Source organism: Taudactylus pleione, unplaced genomic scaffold, assembly GCF_031769625.1.
Source record: "Taudactylus pleione unplaced genomic scaffold, aTauple2 ptg000578l, whole genome shotgun sequence".
Taxonomy (NCBI): Eukaryota; Metazoa; Chordata; class Amphibia; order Anura; family Myobatrachidae; genus Taudactylus; species Taudactylus pleione.
The window spans coordinates 53,837-78,047 of record NW_028284980.1 but is presented as its reverse complement, the minus strand read 5'-3'; the positions used below and the strand labels follow the sequence as shown (position 1 = coordinate 78,047).

At 43.8% G+C, this 24,211-nt stretch overlaps 1 protein-coding gene across 1 annotated transcript in view; it reads left to right on the top strand.

The window, feature by feature from the left end:
• LOC148481515 (pregnancy-specific glycoprotein 22-like) overlaps positions 1 to 22,630 on the top strand; it is a 1,044,890-nt gene extending 1,022,260 nt beyond the window's left edge. Inside the window, exons 4-7 of the mRNA XM_088453299.1 lie at positions 13,939 to 14,047; positions 15,583 to 15,629; positions 21,798 to 21,820; positions 22,550 to 22,630. Coding sequence (XP_088309425.1) covers positions 13,939 to 14,047; positions 15,583 to 15,629; positions 21,798 to 21,820; positions 22,550 to 22,630 — 260 coding nt within the window. The remainder of the gene's footprint in view (positions 1 to 13,938; positions 14,048 to 15,582; positions 15,630 to 21,797; positions 21,821 to 22,549) is intronic.
• The last annotated feature ends 1,581 nt before the right edge of the window (positions 22,631 to 24,211 follow it).

Genomic DNA, 24,211 nt, shown 5'->3' with positions numbered 1-24,211 from the left:
ACCCTGCTGCCGCTCCCCACACACACTACACTACCCCTAAACCTGCTCCCACTCCCCTTACACACTGCCCTACCCCTAACCCTGCTCCCACTCCCCGCGCACACTACACTACCCCTAACCATGCTGCCGCTCACTGCACACACTACACTACCCCCAACCCTGCTCCCACTCCCCGCACATACTACACTACCCCTAACCCTGCTCCCACTCCCCGCACACACTACACTACCCCTAACCCTGCCTCCGCTCACTGAACACACTACACTACCCCTAACCCTGCTCCCACTCCCCGCACACACTACACTTCCCCTATCCCTGCTCCCACTCCCCGCACAAACTAGACTACCGACAACCTTGCTGCCACTCCCCACACACACTACAATACCCCTAACCCTGCTCCCACTCCCCGCACACCCTACACTACCCCTAACCCTGCTCCCACTCCCCACACGCACTACACTACCCCTAACCCTGATGCCGCTCCCCGCACACACTACACTACCCCTAACCCTGCTCCCACTCCCCACATGCACTACACTACCCCTAACCCTGCTCCCTCTCCCCACACACACTACACTACCCCTAACCCTGCTCCCACTCCACGCACACACTACACTACCCCTAACCATGCTCCCAATCCCCTGCACACAATACACTACCCCTAAACCTGATCCCACTCCCCTCACACACTACACTACCCCTAACTCTGCTCATACTCCCCGCAAACACTACACTACCCCTACCCCTGCTGCCGCTCACTGCAAAAACTACACTACCCCTAACCCTGCTCCCACTCCCTGCTCATACTACACTACCCCTAACCCTGATCCCACTCCCCACACATACTACACTTCCCCTAACCCTGCTCCCACTCCCCGCACAAACTAGACTACCGACAACCTTGCTGCCACTCCCCACACACACTACAATACCCCTAACCCTACTCCCACTCCCCGCACACCCTACACTACCCCTAACCCTGCTCCCACTCCCCACACGCACTACACTACCCCTAACCCTGCTGCCGCTCCCTGCACACACTACTCTACCCTTAACCCTGCTTCCTCTCCCCACACACACTACACTACCCCTAACCCTGCTGCCGCTCCCCGCACACACTACACTACCCCTAACCCTTCTCCCACTCCCCGCACACACTACACATCCCCCATCCTTGCTCCCGCTCACCGCACACACTACACTACCCCTAACCCTACTCCCACTCCCCACACACACTACACTACCCCTAACCCTGCTCCCACTCCCAGCACACAATACACTACCCCTAACCTTGCTCCCACTCCCCGCACAAGCTACCCTACCCCTAACCATGCTCCCAATCCCCCGCACACAATACACTACCCCTAACCCTGCTCCCACTCCACGAACACAATACACTACCCCTAACCCTGCTCCCACTCCCCGCACACACTACACTACCCCTAACCCTGCTCCCACTCCCCGCACAAACTACACTACCGACAACCTTGCTGCCACTCCCCACACACACTACAATACCCCTAACCCTGCTCCCACTCCCCGCATACAGTATACTACCCCTAATCCTGCTGCCACTCCCCACACAAACTGCACTACCCCTAACCCTGCTCCCACTCCCCACACATGTGTATTGTACACCTCTGTATGTAAATGCGAATAGATACTGACAGTCGGGATGGAGAAGCACAGAGAAGAAAACTACACTACCCCTAACCCTGCTCCCACTCCCCGCTCATACTACACTACCCCTAACCCTGATCCCACTCCCCGCACATACTACACTTCCCCTAACCCTGCTCCCACTCCCCGCACAAACTAGACTACCGACAACCTTGCTGCCACTCCCCACACACACTACAAAACCCCTAACCCTACTCCCACTCCCCGCACACCCTACACTACCCCTAACCCTGCTCCCACTCCCCACACGCACTACACTACCCCTAACCCTGCTGCCGCTCCCTGCACACACTACACTACCCCTAACCCTGCTTCCTCTCCCCACACACACTACACTACCCCTAACCCTGCTGCCGCTCCCCGCACACACTACACTACCCCTAACCCTTCTCCCACTCCCCGCACACACTACACATCCCCCATCCTTGCTCCCGCTCACCGCACACACTACACTACCCCTAACCCTACTCCCACTCCCCACACACACTACACTACCCCTAACCCTGCTCCCACTCCCAGCACACAATACACTACCCCTAACCTTGCTCCCACTCCCCGCACAAGCTACACTACCCCTAACCATGCTCCCAATCCCCCGCACACAATACACTACCCCTAACCCTGCTCCCACTCACCGAACACAATACACTACCCCTAACCCTGCTCCCACTCCCCGCATACACTACACTACCCCTAACCCTGCTCCCACTCCCCGCACAAACTACACTACCGACAACCTTGCTGCCACTCCCCACACACACTACAATACCCCTAACCCTGCTCCCACTCCCCGCATACAGTATACTACCCCTAATCCTGCTGCCACTTCCCACACAAACTGTACTACCCCTAACCCTGCTCCCACTCCCCACACATGTGTATTGTACACCTCTGTATGTAAATGCGAATAGATACTGACAGTCGGGATGGAGAAGCACAGAGAAGAAAGCAGAACAGAGGTCAATGACAGTGAAATGGGTTGCATTTGGTGGGATCTGCATCAGAATGACAGCTGGATTTGGCACTACAGGGAATTGGCTCTCTACTACCTTATTAACACCTCTAAGGTCTTGTACTAGCCTATAGCCCCTCCCACCACTCTTCTTCACTGGAAAGATGGGACTGTTGGCTACACTAGCTGTACGAACTAAAATTCCCTGTTGCAATAATCGCTCAATTATTGGATAAACCCCTAATTCTACCTCCTGTTTAAGTGGGTACTGGGGAATTTTTGGAGCTTGCCTACCGCTTGTTAAGTTTACCATTACGGGACTTATGTTTGCCATTAATCCAGTGTCCTGTCCATCTTTAGTCCAAAGGGAATCTGGAATTAGGGACAACATTTCATTTATCTGAGATGGATTTTCATTTAAACTAGTAGAGTGATACCTTATCCTTTGGGGAGTGTCCAACATATCCCGCACCTCATGTGCAACTCTCTCTGGGATGTCTAAAAATACACCATCAGAGGTGCAATATATAACACATCCCATCTTACATAACAAGTCTCTACCCAGAAGGTTAGTAGGAGCCGCAGCAGCCAGGAGAAAAGAATGCCTGGTATGCAAAGGCCCAATAGTAACCTCTGTGGACTTTGTTAAAGGATAATGTTCCACTTTTCCTGTTACACCCATGGTTGGTACTGTCTCGTTGGTCACCTGTAAATTAACGGGAGATTTTATCACTGACCTGGTCGCCCCTGTGTCTACAAGAAAAGGATATTCAGTACCAGCTACATCAACCATCATGACCGGTTCTTCCCTAGTACTTCCCGTTAACCTGACTATCTGTAGTCTACAGGTATGACCTGACCCCTAGCGTTGGCTACCATTCTCCAATAAAGCATTTACGGCCACAATTGGAGCTGGTGCCTGCTGGACATTTACTGGCCTCCGTGCATATCCCTTATGGGGATATCCAGGTCTTCCCTGATTTGGGGTTCCTATTCTTTTTACTGTACAGTTTCTACTTAAGTGTCCTGGTTGTTTACAGTTAAAACATGTTCGTGGATCGGGTGAAGACATGTGTTGTTGTGAAGTTTGAGCAGAGGCTAAAGGTGGTGGATATGGGTAAGGATAGGGAGGGTAAAGGTATTGTGGGGGATAAGAAGTTTGTGAGTAGTATGGGACCTGTGGTTGTATCGGGTTGGTGGGATAGAGTTGTGTTTGTTGTTGCATGGGGTTAGTGAGGGCACATGCTTGTTCCGATGTAAGTGTATGTGCAAGTGCAAGTGTGTCGGTTGGCTGTGATGTTACCGTCATTCCCTCCAGAGCTTGTATACTGACAGCCATTAGTTTTTCACTCTGGGCTTCTCTCTTCTTTGAGATGTTTTTATCATGTTCGATGGCGGTTTCTATGAGGGTATCTATTGTGAGTCCCTGCCAGCCAGGCTGTGAGGTCTGAACCTGGGTTTTTAAACTCTCTTTCAGACCATCCACGAGTACCGTGACTATCATTCCCCTGTGGTGAGTGCTATCTTTAATATCTTCTATCCCAGTGTACTGGGTGATAGCCTGCAGAGCCCGATCGCAATAATCTTCTGCAGTTTCACTCTCCTTTTGCTTAATGGTGAAAATTTTATCCCAGTTAACTACTACCGGAAAATATATACCCAATTGAGTTACAATGCGGGAAATGTTACCTTGGTTTACTTGGTCCGTTAAGGGAACGTCACCATCCAATACACAATCCGTGATAAATTTTGTCACGTCTGTATTGCGTGGTAGGCAGGCCCTTAACACCACACTCCAATCTTTATTAGTGGGCTCATGTGAACTACCCAAATTTCGCAAAAATCTTTGACATTTGGCTAGTTCCTTTTTTGGGATCGGGGAAATCATTTATGATGGAATTTAGTTCTGCTCTTGTCCAAGGACAATGCATTACTACTTCCCTCGTGGGCACTATACCGTTCGCATCTGCATTTCCATTTGGAACGGTTATTGTCCGAATTGGATGCAGATCGGTAGCGCTGGTACCTTTGACCTGGTTACCTGGCTGGGGGTTTAGTCTGCTGCTGCTACGTATGGTATGAACAACTTCCTCTACGGGTGCAGAGGGTGTTAACACTTCCCTTGCTGTTACCGATGGAGATGGCGGCACCGCTCGTGATTGTGGTGATGCAGCATCTATCATCTGCACAGCATGGGAAATGGCAGACATTACAATAGGCTCATCATCCACATCATAAACATTTTCTTTATGGTTGCTTAAGAGAGGGTACAAATTGCTTGTTACGTTTTTATGGGTATTTTTGGTAACTGTACTTGCACCTCCATCCACATAAGGTGGGGGAGGTGAGCATGAACTGCTGGCAATACTCTCCACAATGCTACCTTGCCGCACGTGCACATCCCCTTCATGCTGCCACAGTTTTAAACATTCATAATATTTAACATTTTTCTCTCGGGAGCGCATCAGACTGATGTGATCCCGGACATTATCTAGTACATTTTTATCAAAACTACCAATTCTGGGAAACGGTCTAACACTCTTCATCGTCATTTTAAACCATACATCACAATACCTTATTGCATAAGTACCGTACTTAGTATGCATAATACGATGAGCCGATCCGATAGGCGCCTCCATTAGCAGCACATCATTTTCTAACATCTCTACTGTTTGCGCGGCTCCCATTCTGAGACAAAATCCTACGCTTTTCAATGAAGATTTAAACTGGTGAAAGACAATCAAGATACTTTCACTTACCTGTGGACGATTTAAGTCGGCGGCGCCCACACATCTGGATAAGATTTGAAAAAGGCAACTTCCACACCCAGATAAGATTTAGTAAGGCAACTTCCACAACTATGGAAGTTTATATGTCGGCCACTTCCACGCACCTCTCTACAACAAAGACAACATGTACATCTGCTACTGTGTATAGAACGGTAAAGCTGCTTACAGAGCGACTAGCACTTAACCCTTAAAGGTCATACGGTACCTTTAACTGTAGGGAACAAGTTACCCTTACCAACAAAACACTCACTGTTACACACTTTTTCCTGCGCTGAGAAATACACGTTAACCCATGTGGCAGCACAACCGGAAGTACGTATACGCTATTGTGCGACCAGTCGCATACACAATAATGTGACTACCACACAACCGTATGACAACCTTTAGCTGCGTAAAAAAAAGTGCGTCTTTGCTGTGCGCAAACCTGCGACTTAGCCGCGTACTCAAACAAACTTTTCCTCTCTTGTCCCTGGATTCTAGTCAGCTTCCTTGATTCACATGGAGATGGATAGCGATCTTTCAGCACAAAGCGGTTGCAGGAAAACCCTGCATGTGGCCACTCCACCCTTTGCTGAAATATCGATAGCCATATGTACCGCGTGAGCAGGTAAGTGACTTCACTACGAGCCCCCCACTAACGATACTGGATCAGAACCTCTATACACAACTTCCTATACCTTCTAATATCCTGCCTATACCTTCTAATATCCTGCCCATACCTTCTAAGGATGACGCTAATTTGCGTACGCAGTCATACAGTAAATAAAGACTTAAGACCTGGAATCTGTGGTTCCAAAGCACAAGTATTATTCAAGTAAAAGTACAGTCAGTTACACGCTATTGATCCAGACACAATTCAGGCGCAAAGGAATTATACAGACCCAAGTACAGTACACATACGCAGCGCTTCTGGTACCAGATGTCAGGCATCAGCAAGAAACCCCTCATCTATCAGCATTCAGCACTAAAAGACCCAGTGTTGGAGCACATATATTTATACCCCCCAGGGATAGACAAAAAAATAGAGAAGTTTGTTGCTGATGCTATTGGTTCCCAAGGGGGATCCATCTGTTACGGAGCATTTAACAGGCTGATTCAAATAGACTCATCCCAGCCTCTAACAACTGGGGGTCTCTGCCCTCCCACCCCATGCAATCATCCTAACAGTTGTTCATATAATATACATTTTGTTGCTTGAAGTCTCTGTGGTCCATAAGTTGAGAATGCATGATGCGATCTCCCCACCGATAACACCGGAATACTGTGGAAAGAGTACGCATCAGTACGAAACCAAACACGGCTTATTTAGCATGTATAAAACCTTAGTTACCAAATATCTTTATTTCACAGCATTTATACTAACTGAACAAACTTAAATCTTATACCTTAAAGCTAATGGAACCTTGTAAGTGGATATGTAATGTGTGAGTGTACGGGGTTTGATATGAAGACGCTAGTTAACTGGGTACAGATGCGTGCGCATTTAGCTACTAAACAGTGTTTTTCTTATGCATTCACTAATATGCGACTAGTTAACAGCGCAATTGTGCGTATTACTGTGTATATGAGAAATGATGGAAGATGCAATCGCATGGTGCTAATAGTAATCTCGCCATATGTACTTAATTGTGAGTTTATCTAAAATGGCGCTTGGGCGGCCATTCGCAAAATGGCGTCTTGCAATCTGATTTCCAAGATGGCGTCTTGCGGCCAGTCGCAAGATGGCATCACCGCGATTCAATTTTAAACTGAACTTGTCTCAGCCAATTACTCAGCTTCGACAATACACATGAGAATAACAATGAAAAAATATAAGTTTGGTATAAACCAATTCATCCAATCAATATCTTCATTGTGTATATGATCACTAATTATTCCCATGCTATAACTTTGTGGTACCACTATGATTGATGTACAGTGCAAAAATGCAAACCTACACAAGTCAAGCAGATGTTGTAGAAAAAACATAAACACAACAATGTCATTTAAATTAATATAAATATGAAAAGAATATGAAACAAATTTGTCAAACAGTTATTAAATCAGAATATTCATTGCATGCATGAACAATGACCATTTCTCATATCATGCATCGTTAAAACTATAGGTGCATCAATACAAAGTGCAAAAGTGCATACGTGTGTGAATCACAAGGACATGATGAGACAACCCTCTATATTAGTTAAAAAGAGTGTAGAAGGCGATAATAAAAATAAATATAAATGTCAATAATTAATACATAAATCATTGCCTATTTCAATGAATGCAGTGATAACACGGACCTGACAGTTTGGTAATTGACAGAAAATCTGAGGCGTCCCTCATTATTCAAAAATCATCCCCATGGCAGATCGCAGGAAATTGAAAAGAAAGTATCTGTGCATTTACAGGGAATTGTGGATCTGCTATTGCCAGCCTTACATAAGCATAGGACTGGGAATGAGAGTCCCCGTCCCAAAGCACAGTGAAATATAGAAAGCACTCTCTCTGCTGTCAGTGCAGGCAGTGGGATCCCCCTGTTGCCGCAGTATTGCAGGGTGGGAACAACATAGCCGGCAACTGATGAGAGTCTGGTGAAAGGAGGATAGTACAGAAAATACCTGGTAGTGCAATCAGCGGGGAGAGGAAGAGAAAAATAATGCCTGAGCTGCCGTCCGTGTGATCCAGAGTGCCTGTGTGCACAGGGACTCCCGGCCCCCGACGCGCGTTTCGCCTGAGAGACTTTGTCAAGAGGGCTCACGTGTTGATGTTGTGGCCGGAAATAAATCCCACTGGCCATCTCATGATTGGATAGGATGCTCTGATAGACAGAGTAATCCTCCAATGCCAACTGCGGAAATAATGTTCCAATAGCGCAGTAAATAACACATCTGAGGGCTGGTTTAGTGTCTATAAAGAAAACATAGCGACACAAACCGTCCCTACTATAATCAATTAATTTACTTAATGTTGACTCATGGAAACAGTACTACACGGCATTATTACATTTAAGAAAAATATATAAATGAATATTGGTCAGGATTTGATGTTAATAAAGAAACCAGATAAGTATGGTATAACTTATGATAAGAGATACTTATTCCAGTAACAAATCAAGATAAGTATAGTATAACTTATAATCAGAGATAAATGGAAAGTACTTAAAAAAGGGGGGGGTTCAGAAAAAGTAATCTCCTCTCATCACAAAAACAGCCTATTTGCATACAATATGCACTGTACAATATGTGAGAAAGATGATAAAATTAAAAATTAAAGATTAAATACTGCACTATAGAAACTAATAGATATTATCAGTGTAGATACATAAAAAATGGCCACATTATATGATAAAATTAAATTTATACTTAATGTACAAAAATTATTGATGTGTGAAATGAAGAAAATAAAAAATAAAAAATGATCGAGATTAAAAATATGCTAAAAAAATGAATCATTCTGCATGGTGTAAAAATGTGATATGCATAAGTGATAATTTGTAATGGGAAAAGTGAAAATAAATAAATAATGATAAAAGAAGGGAGGTGATAAGAAGTGTGAAGGAGTAGTGTACAGAATTGAAAAACAATAACTCGTGCTCTAATAATAAAATAGTGACAAAAGTGTAAGAAAGTTATCCCAACCTGTTCTTGCTGATTTATATTATTTTACTAAGAGAAAGTGTAGGATGTATGTTGTACTGTACATACATAGCTTCACCATCACTAGGACAAATAATTTAAGGGGCAAACACACTAGACGGTTCACTCCATGAGCGACATCGTTTAGTGTGTCCCCGGCAGGGGTGTGCTCAATGTCTTTTTTAAGGTGTCACTGCTAGGGCCATGGAGCAGACTTAAATACCCCCAAACCGGAAATCCCTTTAAATAGGGGGTGTGGTCATCTTTATAAACACTATAACCATAAAGGTATCTATACTGTATAATATACATTATAGATACCTTATATTCTATTACCGGGATTTTCGTGTCCATTATTCTCATGGTCCTTATAAGGATCAAGGAGGTCTTCCTTACTTACTTCCGGGACCACGGCTTGTGTGTTCCATAGTCTGGAAAGCACAGTGTGTCCACTGGAAGTGGTATTACATCTATCACCATCAAGCGTGATGGGACTAGCTCATCTCATGGTGACGCGACATAACGCTGCGCCTATGCCCACGCTGACATCTATGCAGAGGGACACGTGATGTAACCACTGCGCATAATCTAACATGGCCGTGCGTTCCAGGGGGGAAGCATCTTCTAATGGAAAACATGGCTGTGTGTGTCAGCCAAAATATGATCTCATCATATGTTTACACTAAGGGCAAAATTTACTAAGCGGCGGGTTCTAAAATGTGTTTTGACTGGTTTGGCGGCAGTTTTGCTATATGTAGATTTACTAAGACCAAAATCGCTGCAAAACTGCCATCTAAACACCGTTTTAGAATAGAATAGAACAGGGCTGTCATTTAGAAACTGCTGAAAAACCGCCACCAAACCCCTGGGGTTTCGAACAGAATAGAACCCGCCGTCAAACCGCCACCAAACCCTCGTGGTTTAGAATCCTCCCCACTTAATAAATTTTGCACTAAGTGTGGATAGCTTACACTGACACGTGGTAAACCTAATACCGCTGAAATAAAAAAGAGCATAAATAAACGTCTTGTATAGGATATCTAGAATGCATATGTAAGAAATATATATATACACATACATATAATATATCTAAAATATCTGTGTAAATATAATTGTAAGAAATAATAAATATACATATATGTTTAAAAATACATATAAAATGCTTTCATAATACTTTGAAAATTTTTTTAAAATAGCATTATGACACAAAGGGCCTGATTCAGAGCAGGATGCTCTGACAAGAGCGCTCGCTCTGAATCAGGGCCGTCCTACCTATTATTGGAGCGGCCTTTAGGCCCCCTGGCACGCCCACCAAAGGGGGCGTGCTGTCACTCACCATCGATAGCACGCCCCCTTTGGTGCGAGACCCATAACGACGGCTTGGCCGTCGTTATTCGGGTCTGCGCATGCGCACGACGGAGCCGCCTCCATCATGCGCACTTGGGCACCATCGACCCGCTTGCGAGTGCTCAGCGCTCGCGAGCGGGCCAGAATCAAGCCCAAAATGATTAAACAATGTGATAAATTACATAATAAATAATTACATGTTCCATAAAAACAGATACAAAAATGTTACATCAACATAAAACGAGAATGTTCACTAGTACACTAAAATTCATACAGGAGATGTCAAACGGACAGTATGGGATTTAAATATCTTATAGAAACCATTTTGTTTTGAACTCTAAGTTTAAACCTTTAGGTGTAAAAGTGCCTAAACTGAAGATAGTACTCATCTCTGTCCTGGCTAAGCGTTCTTCCATCTTGTTTTCCTCCAATAATTGGGCACCAATTGTATACCACAGAAAGAAATGAACTTAGATGGATTGCATTCATGTTGATCTTTAAAATGTGCTGAAACTCCATGTGTTATAAGGCCCTTTTTAATGTTTTGGAGAAGTTCAGCCATTCTCTCTTTTAGTTTATGCGTAGTCCGCCCTACATATTGTTTGTCACAATCGCACCTTAATAAATAAACTACACTTTTGCTGTGACAAGTTATAATGCTATAATTTCAAATTCTTTTTTATTATAACTCGAAATGTATTTTGTAATAACTGAATACGTGCTTTTACAATTTTTGCACATGGGGCACTGGCCACATCGGGGTCTATTTACTAAGCAGTGTTAGGAGACAGAGTGATCAGTGATAAGGTGCCAGCCAATCAGCTCCTAACTGCCATCTCACAGGCTGTGTTTGAAAAATGACAGTTGGGAGCTGATTGGCTGGCACCTTCTCAGTTTTCACTCTGTCTCCTAACACTGCTTAGTAAATTGACCCCTTAGACTTAATAGGCTTAATCATCGGTTGTGTGTCCAGAGCACTCCTCACTATGGGGTAAATTTGCTAAGATGGGAGTTCTATTTAAGAAGTGGAGACGTTGCCCATAGCAACCAATCAGATTCTACTTCTCATTTATCTAACACCTTCTAGTAGATAATACCTAGAATCTGATTGGTTGCTATTGGCAACATCACTTCTTAATAGAACTCCCATCTTAGTAAATTTACCCCTATGTGTTTTCATATATTGTCCGCCTTACGGTAGACAAATTTAGGTTTCTCTTGAAGATACTTAACAATAATGGGATCCTTAAGTAATAGTCCCCAATGTTTCTTTATTATTCTTTCTAGTTCCTGATGTTGGCTACTATACTTAGTATTGAAAGGTATTCTTAAATTATCATCTTTCTTCCATTCTTTTGATCCTATTAGTTCCTGCTGACTGGAAGCTGCATACAATATTTAATATATGGTTTCTCTATTTTCTCCTGTTATGTGATTCAGGGGTCTATGTATTAAAGGGAGAAAAGGGGTAAAAATGCTAAAGGCAGAGAAAATCCCTGTACATACCGCTTCTCAGTATGTACTAAAGGGATTTTCTCTGCCTATAGCCTGCCAGCGCTAAGTGCAGGCTACAATATCACACTGGACCTAGGGCACTTAGCGCTGCCATAAACACCTATGTCCCAGGTATTACTAAGAGGAGATGTCACTTACCGTCATCTGACTTCCCCAGCGCTGATATCGCCTCCTGTAGCTGCTGATATCTGCTACTCCTCACTGGAGAAGCAGGACTTCAGCTGTGTCAGGTTGGCCATTTTTAAATAAAGTGTGTTGAAAAAAAAAAAAGTCACTGCTGTTGCTGCTGCTGGCGGCCGGAGCCTGGAGATGGTGAGTCACACACAGGGCTGTCAGGGGAAGGGAGTGTCAGCTGTTACCACTGAGGGGGTGACTAAACGTTCACCCTCCACGGCTGGTCTATTTTTAGTAAGTGCTGCGTTAGCCATCTCCTGCTTCACAGCGGTAGCAGGCGAAGCAGGAGTGGCATTAACGCAGCGGATTAGTAAATAGACTCCTTAATGATTAATATCATGCAATTGGAAATCTCCTGTAGAGTAATGGTGCATACACACGATCAGATTTTTCCTTCAGATATGAACGATAACGATTTAAAAATCGTTCAGTCGTTCATATCTGAAGGAAAATCGTTCATATCTGACATGCCTGAACGATGGTACGATCAACGATGCGCGTTCCCGTTTGTCAGATAACGATATCTGACATCTGATGTGTTTGCAGTCAGACTTGGACGATTCCATTCATTTTAATGCAGTCAAAAATCGTTCAATCATTCAAATCGTTCAAAACTTTGGTAAAATCGTTCAAATCGTTCAGTCGTTCATCTGACAAATCTGACAAGTCTGACAAATCTGACCGTGTGTACGCTCCATAACACGTATTTTAACCTAGAAGGAAATTGTAGACACCTGGGGGTATATTTACTAAAGTACGGGTTTTTAGAAGTGGAGATGTTGCCCATAGCAGCCAATCAGATTTTAGCTATTATCTTCTAGAAGGTGTTAGATTAATGTTAAGTAGAATCTGATTGGTTGCTATGGGCAATCAACACTTAAATTACTTTCACAATTCATTTGTTTATTGATGAAATTATGTAAAAATGTTTCCGTGGAAGGTAATTTGTGTTTAGGCACTGTACATCAGAGACTCAATACAAACCAGGAAACTAAAGGCTGTTTTTAAGCCTGATGGCCGTTAAATACAGAAGTTGGGGTTCTGAGCCTAACAGAGTCCCAGCTTAGATCACTTTGGGGGTTCTGAGTCCTGACTCGGGTCTTCTCGCAAGTTTGAAACTCGGATCTAAAAAAACTGGATCTTGCGTATTTTGGATTGCATATAAATCGTGATTTCAGGTGCTGTGTGGTGGTCAAAACATGAATGGAAAAGAATGTTAATGATGTTAATAGTACTATAGGAACAAAAGCAGGTCCAAATTACAAGAGATTAGCTGTTTTTATAATTTTTTAAAGGAATGCAAAACCAAAACCATAACACTTGAGGTTGGTTTTACCAAAACACGACTATGATTTAGAACCAAAATAAGGGGGTCTGCATACATCTGTAGTTGCTATGGGCAACTACTCCCCTGGTCCACTTCTCCACTCTTCACACTGCTTGATACTACAACCCCCTTGAAGGTCTTTAACTGGGGGCTGGGTGATTGACAATTGTAAGGGAATCTATGATTGTTGGAGGAGATTTGTTGCATGGTGGGTTTTAGAAATGTATATAAGGCAGACTCATTCACTAGACAGGCCTCTTTGTCCCTGACACTCACCCCTTCCTGCCCCCAAAATCTGTGCATGAGATGTTGTATTGTAGTTGCACTTGCCACTAGAACCCCTTTAATATTTACTATACTAGCACCCTATTTCTTGTACTCACCTTCAGTATACAAAGTTTTATACAGTAACACAGATGAAAGGTTTCTACTTGCAGAGCTGTCACCTTATAGCCTAAGATGTTAATTTTATTTGCTCTCAGCTTTTCCTACAAATCTAATTTGTACTGTACTACATTCTTTTTACAGAATTCCCACCTGGCACAAATGTAGGACTTATCATAGGAATTCTGGTTGCAGTTCTGTTAGTGGTGGCTCTTGTTGCTGCGTTATATTATCTGTTCATTGTACGTAAACGGCGCAAAAAGTAAGTAACTAACATAAAACAACATCTCAATTCCTAATAGTCAGCTGGAGTAGATAACCTAGGTCCTTGTAGCTCTTGCAGAATTATTGTTGTTTGTTCCTCCTCTATGTTGTTCTTCATTGTACTGTATCTCATTGTTCACTCTATCACAGAAGTTCCCAAAAAGCGGTCCTCAACGCTCCTCAACAGTTCAGATTTTTAGAGCTATCCATGGCTGAGCACAGGTGACTTTATTAGTACCTCAGTCAATTTGATTTAACCACCTGTGTTCAACCATGGATATCTCTAAAACCTGAACTGTTGGGGAGCCTTGAGCACTGCATTTGGGAACCTCTGGTCTATCACCTTTGTCATAGTTACCAAATAGGTCTTTTTTTTTCAAGGTTCAGGGCTGGATTAAGGCTTGTGGTGCCACGGGGTAACTAAGTTGTAGGAGCCCCATCAATAAAATTTACACCCCACTGCTACTATGCCCCTAACCCTGCCCCACAGTGCCCCATTTTTGCTACACAGTGCCACCCCACACCTCCCCAGTGCCCCTGAGTACTCACTTCCCATGGCATGGCCAGGCTCCACTTGAATATTTCCAGCTCTGTGCTCTGCATGCACAATGCATACAGCTCAAAGCATCTCCCGAGTCCCATCATCAGTTTCACAGATGTGATGTGTCACATGAGGCTGATGAGGAGACTCAGGAGCCACTCTCCTCTGTATGTACTGTGCATGCAGAACACATTTGCCCCTGTCCAGGAACCAGGGACGTTCAGTGAGGGTAGGCAGGGGAGGCAGAGACTTGGTATAAAAATTATTAGAATAATAGAAAGAAGATCTTTATAACATAAACATATTCTTTGTTTACTGTAATAATTTTTTTAGTTAATACTCACCATCTCTGTAAAGCACCCTGGTACTGCAGGGTGACAAGAGATGAAGCAGCAACAGCTCAGCCTCGCTTCTGTATAGTCAGACACTGCTTCAAGAGCTGGGGACGGGGCCAAACCATGGACAGTAAGCTGCACAGAAAGAGAGCTAATAGTGGCATGCCTCTGAATATGTGTCATGTGACCAGGAAGTGCACTGCAGTGTTTAGAGAATGGAGCTCACTCAGCTCAGTCAGCAGAAACAAGAGAAGACACAGTGACGCAGGTAGGAGAATCAATGGATACTGAAACTTAGTGTAGTTAGAGGAGAGTTACAGTGAGGAGGGGGTGAGACAGGCTCCCAGCACCCAGACCCATCTCCATGTGTGCCTCCCCAGCCATTGACCTCACCACACATGCCAGGAACAGGTGCTGGGCACATGCTCTTGACAATTTTAGGGTCAGACCAACCATGCTCGGTAGCCCCCCTGTGTGTGGGAGACCCAGGGCGACCGCCCTATGTTGCCCCCTCCCTCCCCTCTAGGCCCCTTAATCCAGCCCTACCAAGGATAGTCCCAGGATTTAGATATTCTACCTGGCAAGTCTCTCTTTTTTAGTATTGTCACACTGAGGAGTGCATCTATAGTCTTTGATGAAATCACTGCTATTTTTCAGGCCTTCAAGTAACATGAATTCAGTGATGGAAATGCCAACTAGCAATGGTAAGTTGCATCAACCATATCTGTCTTTAGTGTATAAAGTGTAAGACGCCCACAAATGCAGCAATAGCTCAGCCGATATCAGGCAATTCTGCCAATATCATGAATTAGAACATAAAAGGCCTGATTCTGGGTCAGAGGCAATGTCGATGATGGACGCAGCTGAGCATTCTTTTTTATACTGCACATGTGTCTACAGTAAGTGGCAGGGCGCATCCCTCCAGAGCACTTGCGCACAGGCTTGCAGCTGTGATTAAGATGCACAGCCTCAGAAATGTCTATGAAATGTATTTTGCATTCTTGGGCAGTGACTGGAAGGTGACAGGAAGCTGGCTCTGCAGAAGCATGGAGATTGTCAGTCTTCTGGGCGTGTTATATAAGTGTCGTGAGCATGTTGCAGAAGTTGTTATGTACACAGATGCTTAATCCTTCACACAGGAGACAATACTCTGACAGACAATCTGCTCCTATAGTAGCATGGGGCTGGTACAAGTAACAATGGAGCGACTGACGGTTACATCTACAGACACACCAAGTGGCAGCTCTAAGTGGGCGTATCTGTCCTCACACATGCAGACTCCTGACTGTACACTGGGGAAGGGCTTGTAGCAGTATTTGCATAAAGTCACAGAAGCAATATCGGCAAAAGACGCACAGACGCACACCTGACTTAGAATTAAGCCAGTATATTCACTGATGATTTACCTTCATATAAAATCTTCTTTATCTTATCTTTATCTTATATATTCTTATATATGTATATATTTATTTATTTATTACCAGTTATTTATATGGCACACACATATTCCGCAGCGCTTTACAGAGAATAGTTGGCCATTCACATCAGTCCCTGCCCCAGTGGAGCTTACAATCTATGTTCCCTATCACATGCACACACACATACTAGGGTTAATTTTTGTTTTGAGCTAATTAACCTACCGGTATATTTTTGGAGTGTGGGAGGAAACCAGAGTACCCGGAGGAAACCCACGCAAGCACAGGGAGAATATATAAGCTCCGCACAGTTAGGGCCATGGTGGGAATTGAACCCACGACCTCAGTGCTGTGAGGCAGTAATGCTAACCATTACACCGTCTGTGCTGCCCCACATATATATATATATATATATATATCTCCAGAATATAGTGTGTATTATTCCAACAGTGTTCTTGTCTTCTGCTATATTCTATCATGAGAATGTAAACAAAAAATAAAATAAAAATATATATCTATGTATATATATAGGAAAGCACAATAGTGTATGCTGTTTCAGAATGGGTCCTGCGTAATCGGACCCTGCATGGCATTTAAGGGGTGGTGTGGGGGCAAAGTTGGCTGGCATTTCTGGAAACAGGGGTCGTGTCCACCCCATTTTCCGGGAGTGGCTAGGCCAGGTACTGCATTGACGGATGCAGCTTCCTGGCCTCGCAAGCCTGCCAGCCTGAGTAAGCTGAGGTTTACTCAGCTAGTCAACAGCATGGTGCCGATGGTCACAATGGTGATCCCAGCTTGCAACCTCAGTTGCAGGGCTGTGATCACAAATGCCGCAGGGGGTGTCATACACCTCCTGCTTCATTTCCATATTAGCAAGAACGGAATTGCAAAGCCTGCCTGCGTGCAGCTTTGCAATGCCATCCGATGCTGAATCACAACCTATGTTATATACAATTGCACTGCTTTGACTCAGTCCAAATATAAGTTGCAAACCCAGTATAGACTCTAGAGCACTTAACAGCATTTAAACACCAGAGATGAACATCAGGAGCAAATACCAGAGGCCACCTTTTTGATAAGGTGCTGATAGTGGTGAAATGCGTTAGACCTACTAACCACTGGACATTTTGTTACAAGCCCACATAGCTATCTTATTGCTCAAACATTTCTGAGAACTGCACATGCTAACTTGGGGTCATGGAAGAGTCACGTGATTTACATCACACTATTACCCATTCCAGTTTACATGGAGGGACTGCTACCACACCAGGAAACTCTTCTTGAGTCCCAACGTCCCGCAAGTGAGAGTCAAGTTATCTTCACCTTTGGTAATCTATTCCAAGTACGCTCTGCTGTGAATATAGAATAAGGGCTTTTAATATTATAACTATACTAGGATTGATTCAGTCTGGACGTTAGAACCTTTTAATAAATATAAAGAAGTTTCCAAAGATTCAAGGATGTTCTAGCTTATAGACATTTTATTACTTCATGCTGTGTGATTATATACTTATTAAAGATTGTTGCATACATGTATTTATGATTAAATACATTGTTACATTGTGCTGCGACATACTGTAGCAAAAAGTGAAATGCTTCTATCTCCTTCCCACAACTTAAGCAGTTACCTAAAGACTTCTGGTAATGCCTCAAACCCCCCACCCCACCCCCACAGCCAGCCACATACTGTATGCCTGACTTCACAATTGTGTGTTTTAATAAGCGTCTGCAGAACATATTATGCAAACACCATTTACATGCATCTATATTATTATATTCCAAATATATGTAATTATCCTGTATTTCATGGGAAGACAAAACTACTGCATATCATTAACAAACAGTAAGAATAAGAAAGCTGCCTCTGAGTTCTGCTTCTCAAAAATAGGAACCTTGTCTGTGATCACAGTGCCGTCCTGTGGAGAAGACAGGTTTGTGTGTCTAACCTATAGGGGAAGAGGATTCATGTTCACTCAGTGTGTTATGATAATGTTATTTTGGAAGTGCAGACCATGAGATGAGGAAGTGGAATGTAGATGTAAATGATGAAAGTTCAATAGAAATTAGTTTGAGGTGATTCCTTCCTGATTTACATCTAGTTTCTGTCATCCGCTTTCTAGAAAAGTGTTTTCTTTAGGTAAGCGAAATGCTAAAAGCAAAGCCCAAAAGTGAATGCCCTAATCATGTACAGTACAGCACATAGCTTTTCTTGGGCAAACAGACGTCCCCCAAATCCAGCCACCAATCACAATGCACCCTCCCAGATATACCCCTATATTAATAGACTCACCAGTCCAGCTCAGACCTTCCTGATCTGCAAGACAGATAAGCTATTGTTGTTCCCAAGCCCCACTCCCAGCTCCTCCTTCCCTAATCCTTATTCACAATCCCTGCTCTGTGTCCTTACCTACCCTACTTACCCAGCTCTTACCCCATTCATCAAATGTGTTCCATCTCACTGATCTATCCCCTACCCATCCCCTACCACCACCTATACCAGGGGTGGACAATAAGTGGCAAATCCCAGCATGCCTTGCAAGTTTTAGCATGGCTAAATAGCAAAAATGTGGCAGGGCATGCTGGGATTTGATTCTACAACACCTGGAGGACCGCTTATTGCCCACCCCTAACCTACACCATCACCTACACCACCACCTACACCACCACCTACACCATCACCTACACCACCACCTACACCACCACCTATGCCATTTAACTTACTGTAGATTTCCGTGGTGCTAGCTCCCACTGCATCTGTATACAATCAATTAAAATAGATCAGCTGTAATGGAGTCTGTATAACTTAAGCTATACAAATTAAGGTTCCAATAATGCTATGCAAAGTAGAATGCCAGCCCTGTACCTCTGCCATCTCATGCCCAACCTGTGTAGCTTACATAGTGCCCTGCCCCTCATCTCTGTACTCCTGCCTATAAGCCTGTTCCCATTCTGCAACTTCCCATTCTGCAAACACGACATCATTATTACACGCTCAGCTCTTAATATTTGCATTAGGCTTACAAAGCCAAAATAAAAATAAACCGGCTGAGTGCCTTTGTGTGGCTAGGCTGGCAAATAATGATTTAGGTTTTTACGTACTGTACTCTACAAGTTCTTACGCAAACTCAGAACAGGGAAGTTACAGGTATACAAAAGAGTGAAGCAACGCTCATAGCGTTTAATGCAAATGGTGTGAGCTTTCTCACTCCCTGCTGTATTGCTTCATACATATTATTAGTGATTAGGAGCAGTCTCAATCTACAGATCACACATTTGTACGGTTTCCCTAGTGTTTAACCCTTACTCCGATAATCTAATTCCAACCTCTCCCTAGTGCCTAACTCTAACCCCCCATAATTTAACCCTTACACTCCTCCTAGTGCCTAACCCTAATCCTCCCATAATCTAACTATAACCTTCCCCTAGAGCCAAACCCTAACCTCCCTACATCTGTAGCCTAACCCTAACTCTCCTCCTTGTATCTAACCCTAGCCCCCTAATCTAACTCTAACCTTACCCTAGAGCCTAACCCTAAACCCCAATAATTTAACTCTAACCTCTCCATAGTGCCTAACCCTAACACCCTATAATCTAACTGTAACCTCTCCCTAGTACCTAACCCTAACCTCCCTTCATCTGTAGCCTAATCCTAACTCTCCTCCTAGTGCATAACCCTAACCCCCCATAATCTAACGCTAACCTTCCCCTAGAGTCTAACCTTTACCCCTCATAATTTAACTCTAACCTCTCCTTAGTGCCCAACCCTAACCCCCCATAAACTAACTCCTTGCGCAAGGTAGTACACAACACCCTGGCTAAATCAATTTGTGACTCCTCATTTTCCTTAGATCCCCAAGCACGCAAGCCCGTATATAATGGAGGCCTCGTTTATTGATCATCTGTTTTTTGGGACACTGGCACAGCTGAATCAGACTGTGAGGTGTGCCAATTTTTTTTATTTCGACAGGTATCCATTAAGGGACATATATATTGAAATCTTGTGAGATTTTTTTATTTTTTTTTATCTTTACTTTTTAATTATTATTATCTTTCTCCTCTTTTTAAGCCTAATGTGATGTTTGCTACATATTGATACATTGTATTGTATTGTCTGGATGAAACATTTTTTATAAGTAAAATAAACATGGTTTATACTGTGACAATTTAGTAACTGTTTCCATTGCGCAGTTCTTTGTATCATATTGGCTATATTATCTTTTTAACCCTCACAGAAGGTTAATTGGACTACAGCATTAGATCCAGTGTGTTTTAATAACTTGGTAGCGCCTATTTTCCAAGGGACGTCCCAGCTTTTCAATATTTGTGCCTGGAATTTTTCCATAACTGAGTGAGTGTACATTTCATTTCCCCTTATGCTGCTGACCTGATGCAATTTTCACCAGGGCCGAAACTAGGATTTTTGTCACCAGGGGCAAGACAGTAATTTGGCGCCCCCCCTGGTAATTCCCTCTGCAGTAGTGCCCCTATAGTAATGCCCCCTGAGGTAATGCCCCTGTAGTAGTGCCCATATAGTAATGCCCCTGTAGTAGTGCCCATATGATAATGCCCCCATAGTAATGCCCCCATAGCAATGCCCCTGTAGTAGTGCCCATATTGTAATGCCCATATGTTAATACCCCCATAGTAATGCCCCTGTAGTGCCCATGCTCCCATATTAATGCCCTTGTTGTAATGCCCCTGTAGTGTCCATGCTATCATAGTAATGCCCCTGTAGTGCCCATGCCCCCATAGTAATATCCCTGTAGTGCCTTTACAGTAATGCCCTGTAGTGCTCATGCCCCCACAGCAATGCCCCTGTGGTAATGCCTCTGTAGTGCCCATGCCCCAATAGTAAAGCCCCTGTAGTGCTCATGCCCCATTAGTAATGCCCATTATTGCCCATGCCCCCATAGTAATGCCCCTGCCCCCATAATAATGCCCCTGTAGTGCAGCTTATTAAAAAAAAAAATACTTACCTTGAACCCTGCTCCTGCATCCAGCATCGCGTCCGGTCCGCCGGCTGCTCCTCGGAACTATGGGGGAAACATCATGATGTCTCCCCCATAGTGCCCATGGGGAGAGCCGGAAGCTGGAGTTCGGGAGAGAACTCCAGCCTCCGGCTCCGGCTACACCGCGCCGCTGCAGAGGAGCCGGGCGCCCGCTGGTAATAAATATTACCAGTGGGCGCCGGGCTTGGAGCCTCTCTGCAGAGCCGGGCTGGAGGTCACTGGCACCGGGTACAGCGGCGCACCCAGTGCACGTGCACCTCCAGCCCCCCCCCTAGTTGCGGCCCTGCTTTCACTGCCTGTTTTGATTCTATGGGTTTCATACCTCCCAACTACCCAATTTAGGTGGAACAGTTCTAATTTGAGGGTTTATTGCTGAGAACAAATGCAGACTCACAAACTCCATTACTGTTGTTTATGGTCTCATTTATGTGAAGAGAGGTCCATTTAGGTCATAGTGGCTCTCCATCTATGGTTAGTAATCACATTACTGTAATTTACTATTATTATTATTATTATTATTATTATTATTATTATTATTATTATTATATCAGTGGTGTAGATTATTATTATTACCAGTTATTTATATTGCGCACACATATTCCGCAGTGCTTTACAGACAATTTTTGGCCATTCACATCAGTCCTTATCACATATTATATCCCCTATCACATATTATCACATATTATATTCCCTATCACATATTATATCCCCTATCACATATTATCACATATTATATTCCCTATCACACTTACACACTAGGGTTATTTTTTTTGTCAAGAGCCAGTGAACCTATCAGTATATATTTGGATTGTGGAAGGAAACCAGAGCACCCAGAAGAAACCCACGCCATCATAGGGAGAATATACAAACTCCACATAGTAAGGCCATTATCATCTAAAGATACCTAGAAATTGAGCAAATGATTTTAAGCATTGCTAAGTAGAGCAGCTTTAACTCAAATAGTTTGAATCATCGCTTTGGGATGACCGTGCCTACATCAGAGCAGTTGATCAGCTTAGAGGACATGTAGAGTAACCAGCACCATATTGGCAGGGTAGGAGCATGTATTAGTGCTACTGCTATACAAAAGGAGAAGCACAGCTAGACGTATAGAAGGGCAGACTGCCACCATTATATGTTAGCAAATGACAACCTGGAAAAATCAGACTTTTTCTAACCCGTATTAATATTTTATTACAGGAACAGCCAGAGCTACAATATGCCGATATTGCATTCAAGAACAAAGATCCAGGAAAACAACAGGTGAAGCCCCCTCCCTAACACTTACTTGCCATTGTAATAGTATATAATGGTAATGTTATATTATGTAATGTTACGGTAGCTATCGTTATATTATTATTATTATCATCATAGTCAGCTTTTAACAGAGTAGCACAAATAGTAATTTTCACTGTTCAGGTTTAACTGCATGAATACAGTATATATGTTCATTTTACATTGTGAGAGGGGCGGCTGTAGGCAGAGGGCTCAGGGCCTGATTCAGAGTTGGGAATAGAGAGAGATATCGCTCAACTGATCATCTTGGTGAAACCATGCTGCACTGCAGGTGGGGCAGATTTAAAATGTGCAGAGAGATTTAGATTTGGGAGGGAGGTGTCCAAACTGATTTCTAAACTGTAGAGTAATAAAGCTGTGCAGTATTTGTGGGCTACATGCAAAATCAGCCAGTATTTATCCCACATGTTAAAAATGTATGTATTATTTACACCCCTTGCATTGCAATATGGTTTGTCCAGGTTCACAGTTAAGTGCTATATCTCTCTCTATTCCCAACTCTGAATCAGGCCCTCAGTACAGCTTTACTACAGCCCATGGCAGGAGATGCAGGATAGGCAAGAGCTATGGGCTTGATCCAGAGATAGACACAAATGCCATTGCAGCTGGAATCTCTCACGGATCACAATTGCAAAATTATACTAATGAGCCTCTAACCGCCCAGCGCTTGACGCCCACTGACAGCATCTCACATCCACCTCTCATGCACAAAACCAGATACATGGGATACAGATCAGGCGGCCATCAGCCTTCTGAGTAGGTCTAAGCTGTTGCAGACACAGTGGGTCTCCAGACACACAGAGGGCTCTCCTGCTGCCAGCAAGGACGCAGAGCCTAATTTATGCATGCCCAGAAAACACTGTTTAAATGGTCCCGACATGCCTATGTGCAATCGCTTAATCTGCATTAAATATCAGTATTGCGTCCACATCTGAATCAAGCTCTATATATACTCTACTAGAGAGGATCGGATAGGGATTATATATGTGACACCATATGGTAATGTGGTCATGGGACAGCCTGTTGTGATGCCCCCATTTACCCTCCCTGTGCCTACATCCTCCGGTCCCTCTGCTCTTTGAGCAACGTTTCAATATATACATAACAGCTTATTTATTACATATGGCAGCAGAGAACTGAGGCTTCAAGTACATTAGTTACAGTACTTAGAGCCCAGTAGATTGTATTAAGACTATAGTGGGAGATGTATCAAGCCTTGGAGAGAGGAGACGGTCTATTTACTAAGCTTTGGATGGAGATAAAGTGGACGGAGATAAAGTACCAACCAACCAGCTCCTACCTGTCATTTTTCAAACACAGTCTGTAACATGACAGTTAAGTCAGGTACACAAGGAACGATATGCTCTATGAGCGATATCATTCAGTGTTGTCCCCTCATCTACCGGGCTCAATGTCGTTCCCAACATTGAGCATACACGCTGAATGATATCGTTAACAATATCAGTCAGTGACGTCACCGGCCACAGTCCCCGAACATGCAGGGCCTGACGATATCATCAGGTTGGCCTGCATTTTCGGGCGACAGCAGACATCGTTAACAATCCG